The 24,174-nt window shown below is 36.0% G+C and overlaps 1 protein-coding gene across 4 annotated transcripts; it reads right to left on the bottom strand.

Moving 5' to 3' along the window:
* Positions 1-129: 129 nt before the first annotated feature.
* Positions 130-21,793, bottom strand: LOC129424228 (pyroglutamylated RF-amide peptide receptor). Of its 4 annotated transcripts, XM_073871348.1 has the most exons (9): positions 21,535-21,793; positions 19,720-20,732; positions 15,553-15,711; positions 13,665-13,726; positions 11,116-11,348; positions 8,159-8,256; positions 2,483-3,046; positions 1,967-2,325; positions 130-575 (listed from the first exon to the last, which is right to left on the bottom strand). In XM_073871348.1, the coding sequence occupies exons 2-7, from the start codon at positions 20,048-20,050 to the stop codon at positions 2,562-2,564; spliced, it is 1,368 nt and encodes a 455-aa protein (XP_073727449.1). In that variant the 5' UTR covers positions 20,051-20,732; positions 21,535-21,793; the 3' UTR covers positions 130-575; positions 1,967-2,325; positions 2,483-2,561. The 4 variants fall into 4 exon arrangements, with proteins under 4 accessions (XP_073727449.1, XP_073727448.1, XP_055036802.2 ...); XM_073871347.1 differs by having other exon boundaries at positions 1,967-3,046; XM_055180827.2 differs by having other exon boundaries at positions 1,967-3,046; positions 19,720-20,735.
* Between the last annotated feature and the right edge of the window lie 2,381 nt (positions 21,794-24,174).

Below are 24,174 nucleotides of genomic sequence, written 5' to 3' on the forward strand. Positions count from 1 at the left end.
AATCAGATTCAATGGATTATGCTAAGCGATGCTACAAATGGTACCGCCAGACCCGGAGATCGACTGAATGGATTCCAAAACAGTAAAAATCAAATGTTTAACTCTAAGAGAGCTGGAAAAAGAGCATATTTATAAAAAAAAATGGAGAGTCCCTTTAATGTGTTAAGTTAAAGTAGAATAAAAATATATGTTGATTTGACAAAAAATGCTGAATTTTATTTTTTTCAAACATAGACTACTCAAATTAAGACAATTTGTATTCCTATAGAAAAATATACAAGCTTTCAAATATACAAATATAATATACATTATCATTTAAAATCAGACATCCTCAGACTGTTATGGTTCTGGTGGGCTGTGGGACCCGTTGCCAGACTTCCCCTCTGTGTTTTCTGCCACTTTAATGTAAATCCACCTCCACTTCATGGTGGATGCAATGCACTTAACTCTCATTTAGGCATCTCCAAAGCAATCTGCAGACCCCTGCTGAATAAACTTTAACTCCAATGACTTCCAGCAGACTTGAGCCCAACCACATGGAGACAGAAATCCAAGGTAAGAGGCTGAACATCATCCTGAAAAAAAAGGAAGACAAATATTTGTATGTAAATAGATCTATTAAATTAAATATGTGTCTATTGTGTGCACAGAATGTGACTGAATATTTTTTGCCGAAACTAGATGAATATTGCAGAATAATATAACATCCCAGCATGCAATAGACATAATTTTACCGTCTAGGTTAACCATAGACCCAGCTATGAGTAACCCAATTATAGCCAAAATAAACTTGAATTTGGTTACATGTCATTTTTGCTTTAATAAATTGAAAACAGATGATAGATCATCATGTAAGCAAAGTCAACAGTGATAGCAAGGTATTTAAAGAGTTTGGTTCCAAAACGAGATAACTTTAAAAAAAGTTATGTTATTATTATGTTATCGTGATTTTATTGTGCTAGCTGTATTTTTGTTAGTTATCAAAACAAACCACTCTGAAAAAATTCATTCATTCATTCAATTTACTCAAATTGTTAAAGGTAAGTGGTCGCAATCAATTTATTTAAGCTAAATTTAAACAAAAAAAACTGGAATACAAAACAAAACAAAACTTTTGTTTAAATGTAGCTTAAATAAATGTATTGCAACCACTTACCTTAAAAAATTAGTAAATTGAATGAATCTTTTTTTTTAAGTGCAACTGCATTGAATCAGCCTGATCTCATAAAAATTCGTACATATTTTACGAATTGGCTAATTTGTATATTAGTACGAAGTTAATCGTGCAAAAACGTACGATTATCATAAAAAAAACTAACAAAACCCCACCCTTAACCCCAACATCACAGGGGTCAAGGCAAATCGTTAAAAAATGTACGAAGTACGTCGTACAAATTAATACGAATTAGCCACCTAGTAAAATACTTACAAATTGCCATGAGATAGCGTTGGTTGGATTGATATTAATTTGAATGCACAATCCAAAAATTTTAGCATGTTTTGGAACCAAACTTTTCATTTGATTTCATTTATTTATTTATTTTGGGGGGCTACAGTTATGCGTCTTTTAAATTTTCACTTGCATCACAAATTTTGCCTTGTTTTAGCCTATGGACTAGTCTGGACAGTGTTTGAATGGCTATTAGATATCTTTTAAACACAATAAAACTTGCTTGGATCATTTTTACTACTCAAAAACAGTAAATTATTACATCATCGTTTACTCTTTCAATTTCCTTAATATTTCACAAGTCTGTAATGTTGGCTAATTAGGTTTGTTCTAAATTTTATCCTTCATTTTGGATTCTAATAAAGTATGATTTCTGCATAAAATCATTTGCTTATAGCTTTTACAGGCAAATACAAACATTTTTATGATTGGTGAATTCCCTCCTTAAACTTAGATATTGGTCTAAAACAGTTGCCTGTGGCATATACAATGATTAACAAACATCGTCTTGCTTACCTCAGTGAATTGCTCAGATCCATAACATGTCGCTAGTTTTGCCTTGACCAAATGAGATGTTCACATGTCGGAGACATTGTTTTCATTTATATATAATTTCAATTTATATAACCTTAGCTCTTAAAAGGGCAGCGAGCCACAGATTCTTCAAAGGTTTGAATATCAGCAGCTGCAAGTCATTTGATGTGCGTTCCCTGTTTGAACATCCTTATCATTATCCGTAGGGTAAATTCAGGCTGGAGAAGGATTCTGCTGGCAAAGTCATGATGTCTTTTTAATGTAAGATTTTCACTGCCTTGATTTTCCATGTGCAAAGTTTACAGACATGCCAACTTTTGTGCCAACATTTCCAAAAGAGCCTGCGGCAAAACAAAATCCACCTCTATGTTCTTTAAAATATTTAATATCTATCTTCAATCAGACATCATGAGATATGACAGCTATCTTGACCAGTAATCTTAAATTTGAGATTATAATTGTTTAAAATGATTTATAAAGAATATGTAATTCCTCTACATCAAAGTGATAACGTGAATCACTGATGGTCTGTTCACATCTGAGCAAATCCAGGTATCCGGACAGGTATCCAATACATTCACCCGTCTAGCATAACCGTTAGAGGTTGGTCAGATCCAGACGTGCTGTCTGTGTGCGGTGGGTCAATAACACTTAAAATCATAGTACTGGAGCACTTTTTAGATGTGATGCCAGTAAACATGTGGGGGAACAGATTGGACTTAGGTCTTTCTGCCTCGGGTTCCCATGCCACTTTGCTCCATGATCTAATTCCTCCTTGTCTACTCGTCGTCTCCAGGCCTTGTCTTGGTTCCACTGACTCCACTGCAGAGACGCCGACTCGCCTGTGGCTTCTCCTGACCCGACAGGAACCAGAGACACTGCAGAAGCAGCAGCAACCTCCACCCGTGTTTCGTCTTCGGTTGAACAGAGCCAGCAAGTCTCTTTTGAAGGTCGTATTAAGGGCGGCGTAAACCAGCGGGTTGCACACCGAGTTACTGAATCCCAGGATCTGAACCACACTGACCAGGAGAAACTCTGTGTCGAGATCGAGGTCTAGTTGACCTGTGTTCAGAAACAGAAAGCGAGGTACAGATGAAGATTAAAGTATTTTATAACATGTTTGAAATAAATAGTAGTTAGGTCAAAAAGAAAGTTAGGTTTATATAAAAGAGGGAATGTTTAATATTATGCACTGTAAGAGATTTGCCACCATATTACCACATTAAAATTTTAAAGGGACATTCAACTTTTTTTGAAAATATGCTCATTTTTCAGCTCCCCTTGAGATAAACATTTGATTTTTACCGTTTTGGAATCAATTCAGTTGATCTCCGGGTCTGGCGCTACCACTTTTAGCATAGCTTAGCATAATCTATTGAATCTGATTAGACCATTAGCATTGCGCTAAAAATAACCAAAGAGTTTTGATATTTTTCCTATTTTAAACTTGATTCTTCTGTAGTTACATCGTGCAGCAGGTGGAATGATATTAAGCACTGCCCGAAAATAGTCCCCTGCTATTGAAAGTAACCAAGGGGACTATTTTCAAGCAGTCAGTGCGTAATATCACTACGCCAAGTCCGTGATTATTACACCAGAATGAGAGTATAGTTCCTAGCCATATCTGCCTAGAAAATCGCAACTTTTAATTTTCTGTCAGTTTTAGTACATGATGTAACTACAGAAGAGTCAAGTTTTAAATAGGAAAATTATCAAAACTCTTTTGTTATATTTTAGCACGATGCTAATGGTCTAATCAGATTCAATAGATTATGCTAAGCTATGCTAAAAGTGCTAGCGCCAGACCCAGAGATCAGCTGAATGGATTCCAAAATGGTAAAAATCAAATGTTTAACTCTAGGGGAGCTTATTGAGCATATTTTCAAAAAAAGTGGAATGTCCCTTTAAGAACATTTAAAAGTTATTATTAAAAACATTCGTTTATTAAGCAAACCCATTCAGTTCTGTCTTTCTCCAGTAAGGTATTGTCCATAGTTGTGTTTGAAATTGCACTCGTTCACTATTTCCTAAATTACTTCATTAATATAGTCCACTTGAAGGAGTGAGTGAAAACGAGGAAATGCTCTGGAAATACTACGGGCACATCTTCTGCAGAGACACAAGAATTCATTCTCATTCAGGTAATCATCCTCATAATGGATAGGTAGGAGGCTAAACATTGAATGTACATTGGTTGTACACTTGTTATTACGGTAGATCATGAAGTTGAGTCAGTGCACTCAATTATCTCCACCATTTCTCCAGATACCATTATAAAAGTGCACTATAAAAGGGTATATGGGGCTATTTTGGCCATATACACTGTAATTTTGTTGCTATGCAACTAAAATAAGGGTTTGTGAGCAGCACAATACATTTAGAAGCAAAGCAAATAAGACTTATGCTGATTGGTCAAGAGCTATGTTATATCTACAATATAGCACGGATGTTGACCAATCAACTTTCAGGATGTGAACTATCCATTTGCAAAAATTGTGTCTGGATTATTTAAGGTTCAATGGTATTTCAATCATTCTCACTTATTAACACAGTTATAGAGTTGTTTCCTCATGCTAAACGTAGGCAACGTGTCAAAAAAGCAGTTGGGCGTGTTACAGAGTATTTCTGTGCCGAATGCACTTCGCTAGGGTTCGTACAAGTTTCTGAAAGTTTTTTTCGATTACAGGTCCAACTGATGTTTCGGAGGTTTTGATACGCATCACTTCTTTTTATAGGCACTTCCCCCGGAAAACCCCGCCCACCCGTCAATCAGTGGGAGACGCTAACTTGCAAACATCATATCACCGACAGCTTTGTTTAATTTTAAAACTCAACAACCACATGAAAGAAGAAGTGTGTTTTGGATGTAAGGAGAAGAAATCCAGCCTTATGAAAACAATGGATATAGTTTATTATCCGGGGTAGCAGCGGAGTTTTGCGTGTGTGTTTGATGCGCTGGATTTCATTGAAAAGTCTCAACCGGGTCATGAGTTGCATGCGGAAAGTAAGACTTCTGTGTTATGTTGGAAATAGTCGCGTGCATATTATATAAATGACACGAACATGTAGTGAATCATAAATGAAACAGTGTTGTATAGTGTTGCATGACTCGTACTCGCTCCTCCCGTGGTAGTAACTCCTCCTTTTTAAATTCTTCGATCGGTATCGGAAAGATTCGGTAAATCAAATCTTTCTTTTATAAATCTGATTAAACTAAAGACTATTCGGAGATATAAAGGATGTCATACTACTCTATAGGTACTCCAGATTAACATCAGAAATGCAGAAACTGCGTGTGTTATGTGAGCTTTAATAAAGCATGCAACTTTTGTATTCTTTCCTCGGAAGCCTTATTCACGTACAAAAGAGGCTTTACACACATTATTTCTTCAGGGAAGCCAGATGTTTATAAATGCTATTTCACTGGAACTGGTTCTTCATTTAATGTGTTTTTCTTTTTGTGTGTGTGTGTGTGTTAGTTGAGAAGCACATGCATAAGCTGCTTTTTTATTTTCTTGGAAAGGAGGCAAAGAAAGGAGTATTGCAGAGATAAACAATACTGTAAAGAGAATTGAACTTTAAAAGGCCTATTTATTACTGCGACCTCATATTATTTTACCATTACTTCAAAAACATAACTGATAACATTACATCACACATCACAAAAAGAAAAATAACAAAAACACAACCAAACCAAAATACTAAATTACATCACATTTGTAAAAACAGCTCATCATCGATCAAAGAACATAAAGCACCATTACTACACCATATCATCTCAAAAGAGAGAGAGACAGAGAGAGAGGCAAATGATGTTCTAAAAACTGTTTTGCTTGCCTTCAGCCTGAAGCAATGTATTTACTCTTAACTGACATAAAATGTGATTCTGTCTGTGAAATCCAGGCTAAAGTCTCTAATAATGAGATTAAGAGCATCCAAGTTTGATTTAATCCACTGATTTCACATTGATTTAAATTGTTATTATTTAAGGTATCAAGTTAATTTTTCACAGAATGTTCTTTACATTATGTAGGATGAATTTAATTAAAAAACAGTAAATCACAAAGTCTGATTTTAGTTTGGGTTTTCACTGACTTGGTCACAAATATCTTCCTTGGCATTTAGAAAAGTGATGTCAGATGGATTAAAAAAACAAATAAATGATTTACCATGCAATTTAATTTAAAAGAAAACATTAAATGGTCCAAAAAATTAATTTTTCTTTATCCATGCCACTAGGGCAGTGCCCTTTAAAAAGGTCCTAATATGTACCATTTAGGTACAGATATGTGTACATTTAAAGAGTTTGGTTCCAAAACGCAATAATTCCATTTTGACAAATTTTGGTAAAACGTGTTTTCTATACCAAGAAAGTGACAAGATGAAAACCACTATTTTCTGTTACAAACTTTCACATAGCATCTTTAGGTTATAAAAACATTAAAAATTCAAATCCAACTTTTTCTCGCAAAATGCAATAAATCATTTTTTTTCCCAAAATGCTATAAATCTGTTGAATCAATATATAAATGTGCATTCATCTTTGCCATGTTATATTAATTTAGTTGACTAGTGGTATACACTAATAAAAAACAAAAAAAAAAACATAAATGGCATTAATCAAAACACTTCCTTTGTCATATTAAGAACAGTGTCATTGCTGCTGTCATCCTTGGGATGTCGTCGCTGAACTTTTTTGACACTGATCAGCTGTAAAAATGTTTTGGTCCTGCTCGATTTTTTGTTGACTGAGTAAAATAATGAAAAGTTTTTCATAAGATTCCCTGCGGTCAATGTGTTAGCATGACAGAAGCTTGATGCTATCGTGTGAGAACAAGCAACAGCAGGCATTTTTTTTCCTCCCAAGTGCCTCTCACGTAAATTATTAGATTTTGATGGCATACGTTTCTTCCCCGCCACAGAAAACCACCACAGGTTTATCAATGCCATCAAAGTACTATTTTGGTTTTGTTTGTTTGTTGATCAAGAAGTACAAAGTAGATGAGGAAAACTAGGATTCTGTGTGTATTCAAAGCTCCACCATTGTTGTTTACAATGCGTGTAATGGTGCGCTGTGATTGGTTAAGCGGATTTATTGCATTATGCAGAGAAAGAAGACTGACGTTTGTCGCGGTTTGAAAAAAAAAGGAAAAAAGATGACAGAATAACACAGTGGATATCGGATTTTGCATAAAATGAAGAATTTACTTTTTAATACTGACTAAATATAATATTGATTTAGGGGCAATTCACATTTCGCGTCTTTTGCGCTCTCAAGTTTGATATTTCAAATGTAGGCGCGCGGTATGCGACACGCTCGTTTGTTCCAGGCGCATCCACACCGCATCGAGTCAAAAACATTTAGCTCGTGTCACCGGAAGTCACCAGGTTTCCATTGAGATTAATGAGATCACGTCGCTTTGCTACTGGTGGTCGCTGGCTGTCTGAATGGGGTGTTAGGCAGTAACAATTTTTTGTTAAAAATGGCGTTTATCCCGTTTTGGAACCAAACTCATTAATTTGGTACCAATATGTGCCTTTGAGGAACTTTTTAGGTGTACTTCTGCAACAGACCTTTTTTCTGACCTTGTAACATCTTTATAAAAAATCCCCCGGGTTTCAATTCTCTGAACTCATTTATAAATCATATTGCACGCATGAAATATTGGAGACACTACAACTATCCTCAAGTCGCTCCTGTATGGCTGACGTAACAGTAACCATAGCAACGTTTTGCCATTTCACAGCTGTAAGCTAGAAAAATGGATGGCAAGCTCTGTGATGTTAGTTTGCTTATTTTAACCAATGACTAGAGGTGAACAATTATTTTAAGCAATAGCAAAGGTGCTATTAAGTCCATTGAAGGTCACTGTAGAAGCAGAAAGATGAGCTAAAACACAGCACAGTTAAAATTAACTGTCCAGAAGAGGGATTAAAATATCACGAGGACATGTTTCGAGGACAATAAATTCATGACGAGGATTCTCAGCAATAATGTATAGACCTTAACTGAAGGTTAAGAATAAGAAACTATAATGAAAATGTTCTTATAAAAAGAACAAGTAGATGGCTGCTAATGTTCACAATCTGGAAATGCTTAAAAAGCAGAAATGGAAGGACAGCATACGGCACAATAGAGGAGAGGAGAGAACAGCAAAAAATGTTTCACGTTACCATAGTCGAGCAGCAAAGAAACCAGATGGAAAGGAGCCCAGCAGGCGGCAAACAGCAGCACCACAGTGGCCATCATTCTTATAGCACGTTTCTTTCTCCTGAGAACAAGTGGCATTCTTTTAGTAATACACGGTGTCAGTAACAGCAATACCACCACACATGAGTGTCAATCAAACAGCAATTGAGTTCTTAAAATCATCATACCTGGAAGCAACTACACATAATATCAGGATGCCAAAGCACAATTGCCTGAATCATATACTTTCACTCGTGTGTATTGGGAAGACATGTTATCAGAATCTGATTATAATCACGGGTTGCCCATGTCACACTGTCTAGTATTTTACTTCTATTATTTATTATTGGAATCTATTCTCCACCACATACATGACATCAAAAACATAAAAATGGAAAAGATTACTCAAACTTTATATTTTATATAATTATAATAAATTAATCAAACCTATGAAGTAACACAAATGTAACTGTGGGAATTATGCTGTGATTAAAACATCCGAAATAAATTAAAACTTTATCATCTGCAGTATGGTTGGCCTTTGCTTTGAATTTGCTAAATTTTACTCATGGCATTTTATCAAGCTGCTTCCTGACGTTTCATCCTGAGATGAATTTTAAACAATTTTGAAAGAGTTCACATCTATTCTTGGCTCTTATTGGCTGCTTTTCCCTCAATATTCAATCCAAGTCAAAAATATTCCATAGATTTTAACATACTGTACACCTTCATATTCAAATATTTTAAGGATCACAGGGAAACATTTCACTTTTGAATGGTATTGTATATAATGGATATATTAAATAAGTCATAATGTACAGTTGGCAGATCTTTATTTTCACTTTCACCTTATTTTCACATATTTTTTTGATTGTGACCAGCAGGGGCATCACTAACGGTATTCACACGGGGCGCAAGCGTTAACGCTTGACAGAAGGCCTGTCTGAAGAAGCGTGGCCGCAACACATGCTTTGGCAATACATAACCATAATATGCTGGCTGGCACTAGGTTATATGCATAAGGCGATCTGATTGGCTGACGCACACGTTGGGACTTGAAAAGTTGAAAAATGTTCAACTTCTGCCACCAGCAACGGCAGTGACCCGCCGTAGACCGATACACAATTCCGTGAAAAGTGTTACTGTACATCCACAGCGCTGCAGACTTGAGCTTCAAAAGAAGCTCAGGCTGCCTGGTCAAGGACACTTGTCAAAAACTACAGGGGAAGCTTGTTGACGCTTTGGCCGCTCTGAAGTCTGTTGTTGCAAAACTAATGTTTTGGGAGGAATAGACCCAATAGCCTTGTAAAGATCCGTCCTTATTGCCAGCCGTAACTTATCCGGATATTTATAACTATATCGTTCCTACAGTATCCGCATACATCAGACAAGCACTAAAGGGCCGTTCACATTATAATGATAACTATAACGATAACTATATTATATATATTATATATATATATATTAGCGTCCACATCACCAAACGATACGTTTATGCAAATTCACTCACGGCACTCACGCAAATCACTTGCCTGTAGCTTACCTTTTGACATAACAGTTAGTTAATGTAATAGAATAAAAAGCATTACGTAGTAAATTTTCACAGCAACTGCAGGTAATTTTATGTTATTGACCTCAGCAATGAGCTTCACTGTCATTTTAAGTGCGTGTGCACTTAAAGTTCAAATAGATTTGATTGGCTGAGGTTTATCCTTCATCAGGTGGGAAAAATCGCTCAGAAAGTGATCCCAACGATGTCGTTCATTGTATCTGTAGTTTTGGTGTTAAATCCGCTATTCTCTTTAATATAAAACGATTTTCAAAACTATATTTTTTATAGTTATCGTTATAATGTTAATTCCCTACCTAGTATCAATGCCAGACCTATTATGTTCCCCGGGGAGGTAGCCTGCTTGGGCTTAATTTAGCTTCTTCTCCTAGACGTTACATTAGTAATACGCTCGTTCATAATGTCGAGTCATAGCCTCAGCAAATTTGACAGCTTATGCTATTGTGTATTATGTTGTGCTATCTGTCATTTTTCTGTGCTTTTACTGCTTCTATTAATGTAAAGCTGCTTTGAAACAATTGAGTATTGTGAAAAGTGCTATATAAATAAAATTGAATTGAATTGAATTGAATATAGTTATTAATACTAATTTAATAACTGTCTCAATTTATAGCAGCTTATTTAAAAGAGTAGTTTCAGCCACTGCTTACAGCTAACCATATGTGATAAAAATTATGGGGACAGACTTTGCTGTGAGGTGACGTTAAGTTATCTAAAAACTGAAATGTTTTCTACATGTGATAAAATGATGGGAACAGACTTTGCTATGAGGCATATATCCCTAACGTTACCTGTGGTAAAATGATGGGGACAGACTTTGCTGTGGGGAGTTGGCTGAAAGTTTAGCCTATTTATCCTAGCTAGCCTGTGCTGGCTCAACTCCTCTGTCTCATTCCTTTCATGTTTTACAGTCGGTATAGCATAAAAACTAATTCTGGGGTTATTATTGCTGTTGTTAGAACAGCCGTGTATTACACCACACACCATCGCGCTGTTTAAAAAAATTACATCGATAATACCATGGATAATACCGATGCTGCCTCACTTGTCAATTGACAGACTGACAGTTGTCGTGGTTTCTATGTCAACAACATGGCCGCCATGAACATTGATCAAGTAGATTGAATAACTCCTATGGAAGCACAGCGTTTTTTAAAAAAAGCCACATTTCATATTACAACTAATAAAATGAAGTTGACTTATTTCAACTATATTTTATAAATTATAACAACTCATCTCTAGTTAAGATGAAATATTAAGTTGAAATGACTTGAAAATCTGAGTTAATAAAAAAAATGAAGGCAGCGAATAATTTTTACCATGTAGTGGTGCCCCTGGTGACCAGCAAACTGCATATTCTCTTCAACTTACCTGGTAATTTTGTTGATTTCAGATCCTGGAAGTGTTTGAAACATGACGTCATGAACTTTGTGCTTGCCCCAAAGCTCTTTTATAATCTTCCAGTACAAGACGCCCATGGTCACCAAGGGGGCCAGGAAAACCAGAACTGACAGACAGGTAGTGTAAGCCCTCCTCTGCTGCTGGCTTGGCCATACTTCCAAACAACAGGTGTGGTGGACATCAAACAGAAAGTCATATTTCACCTGAAAGGTAAAACATTACAGGATAAATTAACTAAAAACTGAAATTTAGTCATTATTCATAATTTCAGTTTTGGTCTGTTAAACAAGTTAAACTGAAATACAGTGGCAAGAAAACTATGTGAACCCAGTGGCGGCTCGTGACTGCTCATCCGAGGGGCGCAAATTCAAAAAAAGTGTTCGGAGTGTCATGTGTGTTGCTTGTGTTTCCAAAATATGTGTTTGTTGCGTCATGTGAACCATGTGCATCACGTGTTTTGTCAAAATAAGTGTCAGCTGCACACGCGTCAAAACCGTTTATGATATAAGAGATGCTCACATTCACAAAATACACGCAAGACACTCCCTTAACACTAAACTGTGATTACGCATGAGATTATGCGAGTATCTGGCAAACGCGAGCGTGTCTTTTATCATAAACCCTTTAGACGCGTCTACAGCAGGCACTTATTTTGACAAGACACGTGATGCACACAGGATCACTCGATGCGCAAAACACATATTTTGAAATTAGGAACCACACACATGACGTGCTACATACATGTTGTGATGAACTTCGCATCGAGCTCCCTCGAAAAAAGAAGTCACTGGCCGCCACTGTGTGAACCCCTAGGAATGAACTGGCTTTCTACAGTGATTTGTAACATTTTTATCAGTAAATGTTTAATGGGTTTTTTTTTCTTCAAAAAAGACACAAGAAACTAGACTTATTATTGTGTTGTGAGCTTATGCACATTGTGTGTGTCTATTGTTGTGACCTAGATAAGGATCAAATCACATTTTACGGCAAATCACAGTAGAAAACCAGTTCATTCCTAGGGGTTCACATACTTTTTCTTGCCACTGTATACCACTTTTAAAGGGACATTCCGCTTTTTAAAAAAAATATGCTTATTTTCCAGCTCCCCTAGAGTTAAACATTTGATTCTTACCGTTTTGGAATCCATTCAGCTGACCTTCGGGTCTGGCGCTAGCACTTTTAGCATAGCTTAGCACAATCCATTGAATCTGATTAGACCATTAACAAAAATAACCAAATAGTTTCCATATTTTTCCAATTTAAAACTTGACTCTTCTGTAGTTACATCGTTTACTAAGACTGACGGAAGATTAAAAGTTGGGATTTTCTGGGCAGATATGGTTGGGACTGTGCTCTCATTCTGGCGTATTGATCAGTGGCTTTGCTGCTGTGGCATGGCTGCAGCAGGCATAGTGATATTACCCACTGCCCGAAAATTGTCCCCTGCCATTGAAAGTAACCAAGGGGACTAATTTTGGGCAATGTGTAATATCACTGCGCGATGCTAATGGTCTAATCAGATTTAATGGATTGTGCTACGCTATGCTAAAAGTGCTAGCGACAGACCCGAAGATCAGCTGAATAGATTTCAAAACGGTAAGAATTATATTTTCAAAAAAGTGGAATGTCCCTTTAATAATATGTTCAGTATTAACACTGAAAAAATTACAATCTATAAAAGTTAGTTTGTTCCTTAAATATCCAAGTGTGTGAATGAGCCATGTTATTCAATATGATTTATATTCATCATTTTCCAAAATGAATTTTCAGTCACCCCTTTTTGGTATTCATGATAGGTACAAAAAAGCTTTTGATCTTTGATATGACGTTTATCTGCTCCCTAAAACAGCATGCCATCCATTTTCATTTGGGTCTGGACAAAGAATGATTGAATGCATGACCTCAAAAATGTTCACATACAGGGTAAAAGCTGCACGCACAAAGAAAATAAATAACACTTACTTTTTACAAACATGATAAGAGGCCATTGAAATTTCCATCTTTAAACATCTCAGGGAAAAAAGGAGCTTCAAAAGAAGCCCAAAATAGTTTCTTTTATCACCCGCATAGTCCAATTTAATATCTAATAGAGTTCTTGCGTTGAAACGTGTCTTTATTGTTGGCTGTAACCTTTGGGTGTAAGTATCATGAGGAGTAAAGATTTGCTTTATCCATATTTAAACTATCAGCAGGTTTTTTCTTGTTTTCTTTTTTGTTTAAATTCAAAGTCATTGCACTGAAAGCAAATGAGGGTTTCTCTAAAATTTATTTGTTGTCACTAAACACAGCGCACAAATGTTCATGGCCTAGTTTACTGTGTCCACTTATTGTGACAGGCAATGACTTGAGCTTTGTCTGCTGAATAGCATGCCTATTAGGGAGGCGAGTGTGAATAATCTTTAAATAATATTTGACATATCATGGTCAGTATAATGGTTGTGTAAGGTGTTATGACAGCTAGAGGCACAACGGATGTAAAGGTAGTGATTTTGTTGTTTTGTATAACACTGAATAATTACCTCCACTTTCTGGACAAACAACATGGGAGCTGCAATTATGAGAGCAACCATCCAGACACCTACTGTAAAGATAAAACAGACATATACTTAGACACAATATTTGTTCTTTTACAGAACTTTAAAACCACTAAGTTTGAGAAGGCTAAGCTTTTATGGATATAATAAACCCTTGTCAAAGTTGTAGACACGACTGAAAAAGCTGCCTTCAAAAATTGTTGATGCAACTCTGTGCTTGGCTTAAATATATGCATTGTGTAACTTGCTGTTTATTTTTGCTGCAGTTTCCATTATTGACTGACATTAAATTACTTATTTAGGTAATGTAGTTTTTATCAGTCTGAAAACAAACTGTACTGTTTTAGAGAACAGTTATCAAATATTTTAATGAAATGCTTCATAGAAATATCAGGGTAATAGTTGCATGTACCTCTAATTTGGGTATATTATTCATATATTTTCATCAATTTAAAGCATCAATGCTACTATTTTCCCATTACAAAAAATATATTTTTCCCAATTACACAGCTACGTGTGGAAAAAGTCACATCATTTGTTTAAAAACAAGGTTTACATTACATATTTTCTTCTATAAATATATAAACATAAAAATATATCAAATGTAAGAACAGACCCTCTGCTTTCAAACAAACAAACAATCTATCTTCATTTGCCCTCTTTTAATAACCCCTTAAAGGCGGGGTGCATAATTTTTTGAAAAACGGAGTCAGGTCGATTACCAAAACACACTTGTAGCCAATCAGCAGTAAGGGGCGTTCTGCTAACCGACATCGTTGACTGGGTTGCGTATGTGTGGGGTGGGTCTATCAAAAGAAGGTCCAGATTCTCTTAGGGTAGGGGCGTGTTTGCTTAGGTGATTTCAAATGTCAACATTGACTTTCAGAGATCATGCACCCCACCTTTAAATATGGGTAGGTTTTAAAATTTTTTTTAAAAAGCTATTTTTTTTTTAGAATAAGAAAAAGATCAAAATATACAGAGTTTAAAAAGTTGTTGATTCGTTTTTGCTTCAGTTTTTTATAAATTGGGTAAGAGCAGAATTACATCTAAATAATAGCAGAATTACAGACTACCGTAAAAAAAAATTGTCAGTGAAGCGTCATTGGCAGAGAAATGTTTTCTCTTAATTGACAAGATAACTCGACAATGGTGAGGATGAAAATGACCTCAAATATAAATTCACTTCATAGTTTTAACTTTAATAAGATTACACAATCAAGACAAAAATAATACTGTTTAATTGTAATATCCCGTATTTTATGTGTATCCAAAAACTATTGTCAAAGTTACCCACTAAGAAAGCCCCCTTCAAAAAGAAATGGTTTGTCACAATCTTAAAAATGTATTAAATGTAATGTTATTTCCTATTATGGAATGGTGTAAGCAGTGGCGGCTCGTGACTGCTCATCCGAGGAGCGCTTTTTCAAAATATGGGTTCTGCGTGTTGAAAGATCCTGTGTGCATCACGTGTTTTGTCAAAATAAGTGCCTGCTGCACACGCATCAAAAACGATTGTCTATGGGGCGGTTTCCCGGACAGGGTTTAGATGAATCCAGGACTAGGCCTTAGTTATTTTAGGACATTTAAGAAGTTTTAACAAACCTTACTAAAAGCATTACTTGTGTGCATTTTGAGATTAAACAATGGCACCGATATATGTTAAAATATGTCAGTACAAGGTGTTTTGAAATTAAAGTAGCTGAAACATGCATTTTAGTCTGGGACTAGGATAAGCCCTGTCTGGGAAACTGCCCCTAAGTGTCTGTTCTGGTTCAGAATAAACTGCAATCTGTATCACATTTTACATCATAATATATTTTATAACCATCTAAATTGTCTGTCTGATTCATTCTCGGTCTCTATTACTCACCCAGCATCTTGACGGCATGACATAAAAAGTAGCTGTTGCGTACATGCAGGGGATAAAGGATACCCTGGAAACGTTCAACAGCGATACATGTCATGGTGAGCATGCTTGTCGCAATGGCTGTCACTTGAAGGAATGGTATTAACTTGCAAAGAAAATCCCCTGTAGATCAAAAAAAGAATATGAATGAACTAATTCCTGTTTTCATTTCACTGATCCTGCATAACTTCACATGCATCTACCAGCATCACTGTTCTGTAATTCACACTGTACATGACTTTACATCAAATAGACTTATCATTTTACAAAAGGTCAGTGGCTCTTGTAAAAGACTAAAACATAACATTATATTCATACGTGCTAGGTGAATATGCGTATGAATAAAAATATTAAGCAAAATAAAAACGGCACCTAGATACTTTTTTACAAGTTCTGATGTCCTTGGAAAAATTTGCAAGGATATTTAGACATTTCAATATACTCTGAAAACAAAATAACTAACTAAATTTAGACAAATGTTGCTGCATAAAAGCTTTTAGACTCTAGGTTCTTAAAGTCACAATGGAATTGAAATGAAAAACTGCGGGGTTGTGCTATTTTTAGGAATGACTTTTTTAAGTGCTATAATTGGGTCCCCAGTGCTAGAAAATGTGAAAAGGAACAACCTAGTAACTTGGTTTAGTTAAACCATTCTCTGCAAGCATGTGAAAAAAATACGTCAGTGTAATTTGGCTCCCCTTGTGATGTCAAAAGGGGATAATACCGCCCCCTAATCTGCACTATCCAACCACAGCACTGCCATTTAATGCAGAGATCAGCTCATTTGCATGTTAAATGACACACCCAAAAACGGCACATTTTTGCTCACACCTAAAGTGGCAATTTTAACATGCTATAATAAATTATCCATGGGGTATTTTGAGCAAAAATTTTACATACGTACTCTGGGGACACCAAAGAATTACTTTACATTTTCAAAAAAGTTTTGTTAAATGTACCCATTAAAAAAATCATGTTTCCTTATAATCTTTAATCAAAAACGCAAATCTCCTCCCCTCCTCAAAAAATATCTCTTTACTTCCGGTCATATGGTATGGCAGGTGGGCGGGGTCTTGGATAAGATCGCAGCATTAGCAACATGACCCAACTTCCATCAATCCAATCAATTCTCAATGGACGAATTCAAGTCCAGCCCTACCTTTTTTATTTTATTTTAAAAGCCAGTTTACTTGGATATACGTCACTACAGGGAAAATAATACAATCACGACTTCCAATTCATGGCGACCACCAGTATGTACCTCTAAGGTACCAATGTGTGCCTTACCTTTACCGTTTAGGTAAAACTGTATCTTTTTGAAAAGGTACCACCCCAGTGACAACTTTTGTACCTTCATGTACGTTTTTTCTGAGAATGCCTTCTTATCCCGAGTAATGCTCCCTATTGTACAAAAAGCTTCCAGGTACTGTTGGTTATTTGGTTTCCCAGCATGGTCTGCACATTTGACTTCAACTCACACAGTCACTCAATGGTGATGACGTCTGGATTTACTTACGTCACTGACCTCAACTGCCTAAAAACTGCAAGCAGTCTATAAGATACATGAGGGTATATTACAAATCAAGGATATTTCAGTTTTTTATCAGATATATTATGTTTCTACTAGATATAAAAACTTATAATGGATAACAAATCGTTTTGGACCTATGTGCATCTGATAACTGTCAGTATGAAACGGTGAAATACTACTTCAAATTAATTAAAAGGTGACTTGTTTAGCATCTACAAGATGAAATTGCTTTCATATACGTTTTCAACTGAAAGCATTTCCTCAAAAATGGATTTCACTGAACACAAGGGACACAATCTGCCAACCCATCCATTTTATGATTGCTGCACACCATTGTAAGTATTCAGACCTACAGTTATGCCCTGAATAACGTAGTCTTGAAGGAACCTGAATATTACTGTACAGCAACACAAGCAATAGCTTATTAATGTTTATTATTTTCAAATATTTTTAGAACCATAATTGAAGTGAAAAATACAATACCAGGCTTATTTACAATATACAATCATGGCTTATTTACAATTCAGCAGCAGCTTTCACCAGGTTACAAGACCTCTTATTCCATAGTGACCACGCATCTCATTAAAAGCTACTTGGAAATGTAATTTAAATGGATAACATTGTTGGACATAACAAAGCGGATAATGGGACTTGAGAGAAATCAATACCAAACAAACTAAGAAAAGTGTCCTCCTGGTCTTCATGAAGGTTTTTCTGCTAACAATGTGTTGTTACAAGCACGATAGATGCATTTTTAATGAACTGTAGACATGGTGGTGGTCTACACTACTTATAGGACGTTGTGATTATCAAACAACTTTAATATAGTTCATGTCAAAGGCCAAACTGAACACATATTGTCGATGTTATGGTAATGATGATAATTCATATCATGACTACAATGATTACTCAATTTGTCCTCAGATAGTACTATAGCATTCACTTGCCAGACTTGCACACTAGGCGACCTTCCTGAAGTTTCAGGATTTTTCCTGTAGCTCAGTTGGTAGAATATTACATTAGCAACACAAAAGGTCGTAGATTCGATTTACAAATGCCACGCATACTAAAAAAATAAAAAGCTTGAATGCACTGCAAGTAGTTTAGGATAAAAGCAAATGCATAAATGTAAATGTCAATGTGTTTGTTTCCTTCTTTCTACCAGTGACGGCCGGTAACTTCTTTTTAGAAGGGCACAAATTCAAAATGTGTGTTCGGAGTAGGGATGCATAACGATTAATCCTGATTAATCTATAGCAGAATAAAAGTTTTTGTTTACGTCATATATGTGTGTGTGTGAACTGTGAATAGTAATATATATATACACTCACCTAAAGGATTATTAGGAACACCATACTAACACTTTGTTTGACCCCCTTTGCCTATAGAACTGCTTTAATTCTACCTGGCATTGATTCAACAAGGTGCTGAATGCATTCTTTAGAAATGTTGGCACCTATTGATAAGATGGCATCTTGAAGTTGATGGAGATTTGTGGGATGCACATCCAGGGCATGAAGCTCCCGTTCCACCACATCCCAAAGATGCTCTATTGGGTTGAGATCTGGTGACTGTGGGGGCCATTTTAGTACAGTGAACTCATTGTCATGTTCAAGAAACCAATTTGAAAGGATTCGAGCTTTGTGACATGGTGCATTATCCTGCTGGAAGTAGCCATCAGAGTATGGGTACATGGTGGTCATAAAGGGATGGACATGGTCAGAAACAATGCTCAGGTAGGGTGTGGCATTTAAACGATGCCCAATTGACACTAAGGGGCCTAAAGTGTGTCAAGAAAACATCCCCCACACCATTACACCACCACCAGCCTGCACAATGGTAACAAGGCATGATGGATCCATGTTCTCATTCTGTTTACGCCAAATTCTAATTCTACCATCTGAATGTCTCAACAGAAATTGAGACTCATCCAATTTTGGTGAGCTCGTGCAAATTGTAGATTATTTTTCCTATTTGTAGTGGAGATGAGTGGTACCCGGTGGGGTCTTCTTCTGTTGTAGCCCCACTGCCTTAAGGTTGTGTGTGTTGTGGCTTCACAAATGCTTTGCTGCATACATCGGTTGTAACGAGTGGTTATTTCAGTCAAAGTTGCTCTTCTATCAGCTTGAATCAGTCTGCGCATTCTCCTCTGACCTCTAGCATCAACAAGGCATTTTCGCCCACAGTACTTCTGCATACTGGATGTTTTTCCCTTTTCACACCATTTTTTGTAAACCCTAGAAATGGTTGTGGGTGAAAATCCCAGTAACTGAGCAGATTGTAAAATACTCAGACCGACCGGTCTGGCACCAACAACCATGCCCAAAATTGCTTAAATCACCTTTCTTTCCCATTCTGACATTTAGTTTGGAGTTCAGGAGATTGTCTTGACCAGGACCACACCCCTAAATGCATTGAAGCAACTGCCATGTTATTGGTTAATTAGACAATTGCATTAATGAGAAATTGAACAGGTGTTCCTAATAATCCTTTAGATGAGTGTGCGCCCTCGAAAAAAAGTCACCGGCCGCCACTGCTTTCTACTGTTAACCTAACGTAAACTGGACCCTGTCACCGTGTATAAATGAAAGCCTACTTGCCTGCCAACCAGTTGCTGAAGAAGTGCTGTAAGAGTGTTGCAGGAACACATACAATCGAGATGAGAAGATCACTGAGCGCCAGAGAGCAAATGAAGAAAGTGCTGGGAGACTGCAGAGCCTTCCTACGACATAAAAGGACCAGCACAGATCCGTTTCCAACCACCGCAAGCCCAAAGATGAGCACATACAGCAGACCAAAGACCGGAAGAAGGGGGCTTGGGAGTCTGGGCACTGCCACCAAAGGCGGGATTGAGTATTCCTGTATAAACTGCCAGCGAGAGAGGTTGGAAGCTTCCAGCATGAGATCCAGGAGTTTGGAGGTCAGATTCATTGTGAGGAAAAGTCAACGTCTCTGGTTGTTCGATTAAGGACTCCAGTATTTGTTTGAAGATAGCATGTAGGAATTGATATCGCCTTTAGTTACATTGGTGCTCTAACAATTTTATCACGATCTTGAGCAGACGCTTTGTGACAGACTCCATGCCTGTGTCGAAATCGATAACATTTACAGCTTGTTTACCTGAATTTTGATAAGTACGGTATTATACAGTAGGTAAACAATGCAGTCTGCTCTTCCATGAGAACATTAAATAACTAGTTGTGTCTACTTTCACAGATCTGTTTCTCTTTGGAAATGATGGCTCATGGGGATTTATCAAAGATTTTTCTTGTTTAGGCTTCGATAAGAAAATCTGATTTAATTCCAGTTCCTATTATGGAAAAACTCGGAGAACATTGATTTTGAGACAATTGAGGCAAGCCATATTATTTATTGACAGGCTGCTTCTACACTTGATTCAAATCACTTTAATGGAAAGTTGTGTGACCTTTGTTATAATGATGACCCGCTGGTCACTCTATATAATGAGAATTTTCTTCATACCCAGCAGGTCACATTGTTGACTCCTTTTTGTGTGCTCACCATGTTATCGTCCAAGTCTAAGTCCATATTTATCTTGTTTGCTCCGTATTAAGTTGAGCCCAGTCAATATGCCTTTTGAGCTTGCAGTATTCTGCTGACAAACAGAAAAACAAGGCATTCATTAAAGACGTTTTCAGATGCTTTATATTTTAAATCATTATTTCATAATGTAAAATTAATATAAAGTTATTTTATAAGTAGCCCTGTCTGTGAAATTCAAGTGGAAGAAATCTAATCTTATTAAGGAGCATCACATTTTCGATTTTTACCTTGCTTAATCTTTGACATGACCTTACTCAGTCAATGTTAAATATATTAAGGTTAATTGCAATGAATGTTATATTGTGTAGAAAACTGTAATGAGGTAAATACGACTTTAGCCATTTTAACTGTGCAGGGTTACAAATTTAGTCTATCATCTTTACAATAAATTAAATTTTGGGTGCATCTGTAAGCGAACCCGTGTAAAAGTTATTCACAGTTGTATTACACTTGTATTACCATCGTTTAATAATAACATCATCATGGCTAAACTGTAGAGACGGTGGTAGATTTGTGGTTATTATTGTTTTACTAGGTAAACTGTTGTTACTGTAATAAAACCTAAGTGAAAACCCTCAAACGCATTTCATCACATTTTTGCCCTAAAACAAAGCTAAATACGTTTACTTAAAAGCATTTACAACAAGGCAATAAAAATACGTTATTCCGTTGAATATTCGTCGAATCTACATATTTGAAATACACAATAAATACACATTTGGGTTGCATATTAACAAATCATTCAGCGGTTTCACTTTAAAAAGTCATGCAAGTCAATTTAATATTCGCGGTTTTTGGTTGTTTTAGAGAGAAACACAATCGTGTCGAGATATCTATCTATATAGACTTACCGTAAGGTCCAGTAATTTGTTATTTCTTCAAAGTTTCTCGCATGTTAAACTTGTCCTTTACCCCGCCATCACTCTTGAACAGAGACAACTGAAAGACAACTGTTCGCTGTCAGCTGTCTCTTATTACCTGAAAATTTGGACCCTCCCATTTGTTTGTATTTGTATAGTATGCTGACATCACGAAGTCCCTTTGCTAAAGACACAGGCTACTGACTGCAATATTGAATAGCCAACTATTTTATGTCATTTGACTCCCGTCGTATAACACCAGTGCAATATTTGTGTGAATCAGAAAGACTCCTCCAGGCTGAGAAACTGAGAGAACGTTGGTTTTAAAATTGAGTAAGTTATACTGATTTTTATTCAAAACAATAAAGTCAGTTTAGTCTATCTAATTATGAGAAATAGATGAATAATCTATGGAATCTGTAAAGATTACAACCTTGAAAAAATGGAGATGTTTTGTACAGTTATTTACAAGTTATACATGTATTGTAATCACACAACATTAATTAAAATAACTTTATTAAAGTATCAGATTTGTTTTTCTAGGTAAATGTAATCTTTGTTGTACCAACAGTCTAACACCTGCAGATGTAAGGATGTTTTGTAGATGACTGAGGTTCATTAAAGCTGCATAGTTGTAACTTTTCTGGTTAAAAATACACAAAACAGGTATTGTCAATATACATAAAAATCTGTCTCATTATTACTTTCCCCAATTCGCTACTGTAAGCTATTGATTCATATAGTTAAAGGAACATTATGTAAGAAATTTATATCAATTAATCATAAAATGGCCCTGATATGTCACTAGACAATAAGAAATCAATTTAATTTCAAATGCTTATATCAATGACAACAGTGGTCCGGCCAGCATATTGTCATTTAAAAAGTGGAGTTGCAGCCCTCAACTGATGTTTATGTTGTCATGTTGTGTATTGGCCACAAGTGGTGTGATTGCAGTACCAGTTTTAGCCACAAGTTTTGTGATTGCAGTACCAGTTTTGGCCACAATCCTACATACTGTTCCTTTAAAGGTAGGGTATCTAATTTTGAAAAGTGCTTACTGTAGCTGACTAGCAATGAAATCACGATCCCACCCACCATTCAAATCGCCATCCAAAGTCATGCCTCTTTCAAAACACATAAACATGCACATATCTACCCAGTCTCACAAGGTTTTGTGATAAAGTTTCGTAGTTTTGTATTCTTTTATTCGTGATTTTATCATGAATTTCCAAGTTTTTTCGTGATCGTATAACGAATTCCTGTTTTCGTGTGATTATCACGTATTGGTTGCTCCAATACTAATAAATAGGAAACTTCTTTTTCCTATTTTTAAACCATTGTCGCTTCGGTTTAGGGTTAGATTTGGTGCTTGCATTAGAATTACACTTTATGTATTGGTTTATACTATTTTTCTGATTTATTTTTTATATGTCGCCTGGCGTAGGGTTAGAGTGGGGTTTGGGTAGGGATGTCATTTTATGTAAATCTAACCCTAAACTGAAGCGACAATGGTAAGAAAATAGGACCAAACAGTTGAGTAACCAATATGTGATGATCACACGAAAACAGGAATTCATTATACGATCATGAATAAAACTATTAAATTTGTGATAATATCAGAAAAAAAGAATTAAAAAATTACGTGACTATACAACAAAATTTTGTGAGTCTGGGCTTCACAGATCAGACGTCCACCACATTTCATGTCTCATTCACCAGTGAGACAACTTTGCAATACAAAGTGAATAACATTACCAAAATGAGCAACATAAACAACTGGTTTCATCAGAATTAGTTAAAGCACACTTTTGGTTGTGTATACGTAGTAACTATATCGTTATGCTAATCCATAAACGAACATAAATTTCATAAGCAACACAATGTTTCATCAATGTAGAATATCTGAATCCATCTCAATTCAAACATATCGCGTACTGCTATCAGGATGTGAGGAGACTTTTAACCAGCAACAAAAAAAATGTCCAGATCAAATCAATTTGATTTAAACAAAACATATTAATTTATACAATGTTGGTTAATAGCCTAATTTTTCAGAGGTTTAATTGTACAGAATTAAAGATGAATTAAAGGGGACATTTCACAATACTTTTTTAAGATATCAAATTAATATTTTGTGTCCCCAGAGAACATGTGAAGTCCATCTCAAAATATCACGGATTGCAGCTTTGCGTTTTTACACAGAAAGCAATTTATATAATGTAGTATGCTAATAAACCTCTGAATAGATTTTGATTGGCTAAGTGTTGTTATTATACTCAAGCTGCGATGTGTAATTGTAATTTGCCATTGAAATACTCTACTTGATGTGGTGCTTGTCATCTTAAGTCTGATTTTCTTAACTTGTGTACTGTCAGAAAAAAACTGGTACCTATAGCTGTCACTGCGGTGGTACCCTTTCAAAAAGTACACATTGCACCTATACTACCTCAGAGGTACATACTGGTACCTGTAAGTTAAAGGTACACATCAAGATCTTTTTAAAGGGTACTGGCCCTGCAGCTATAGGGACCTTTTTTTGATCATTTTCTCTGACAACGTGTAAAACTTAGATTTGTAATCAAATGTGATGTCTGTGAGGAAAATAAACTTAGTTTTTGGCTTTAAAGT

Source organism: Misgurnus anguillicaudatus, chromosome 9 (genome assembly GCF_027580225.2).
Source record: "Misgurnus anguillicaudatus chromosome 9, ASM2758022v2, whole genome shotgun sequence".
Classification (NCBI taxonomy): Eukaryota; Metazoa; Chordata; class Actinopteri; order Cypriniformes; family Cobitidae; genus Misgurnus; species Misgurnus anguillicaudatus.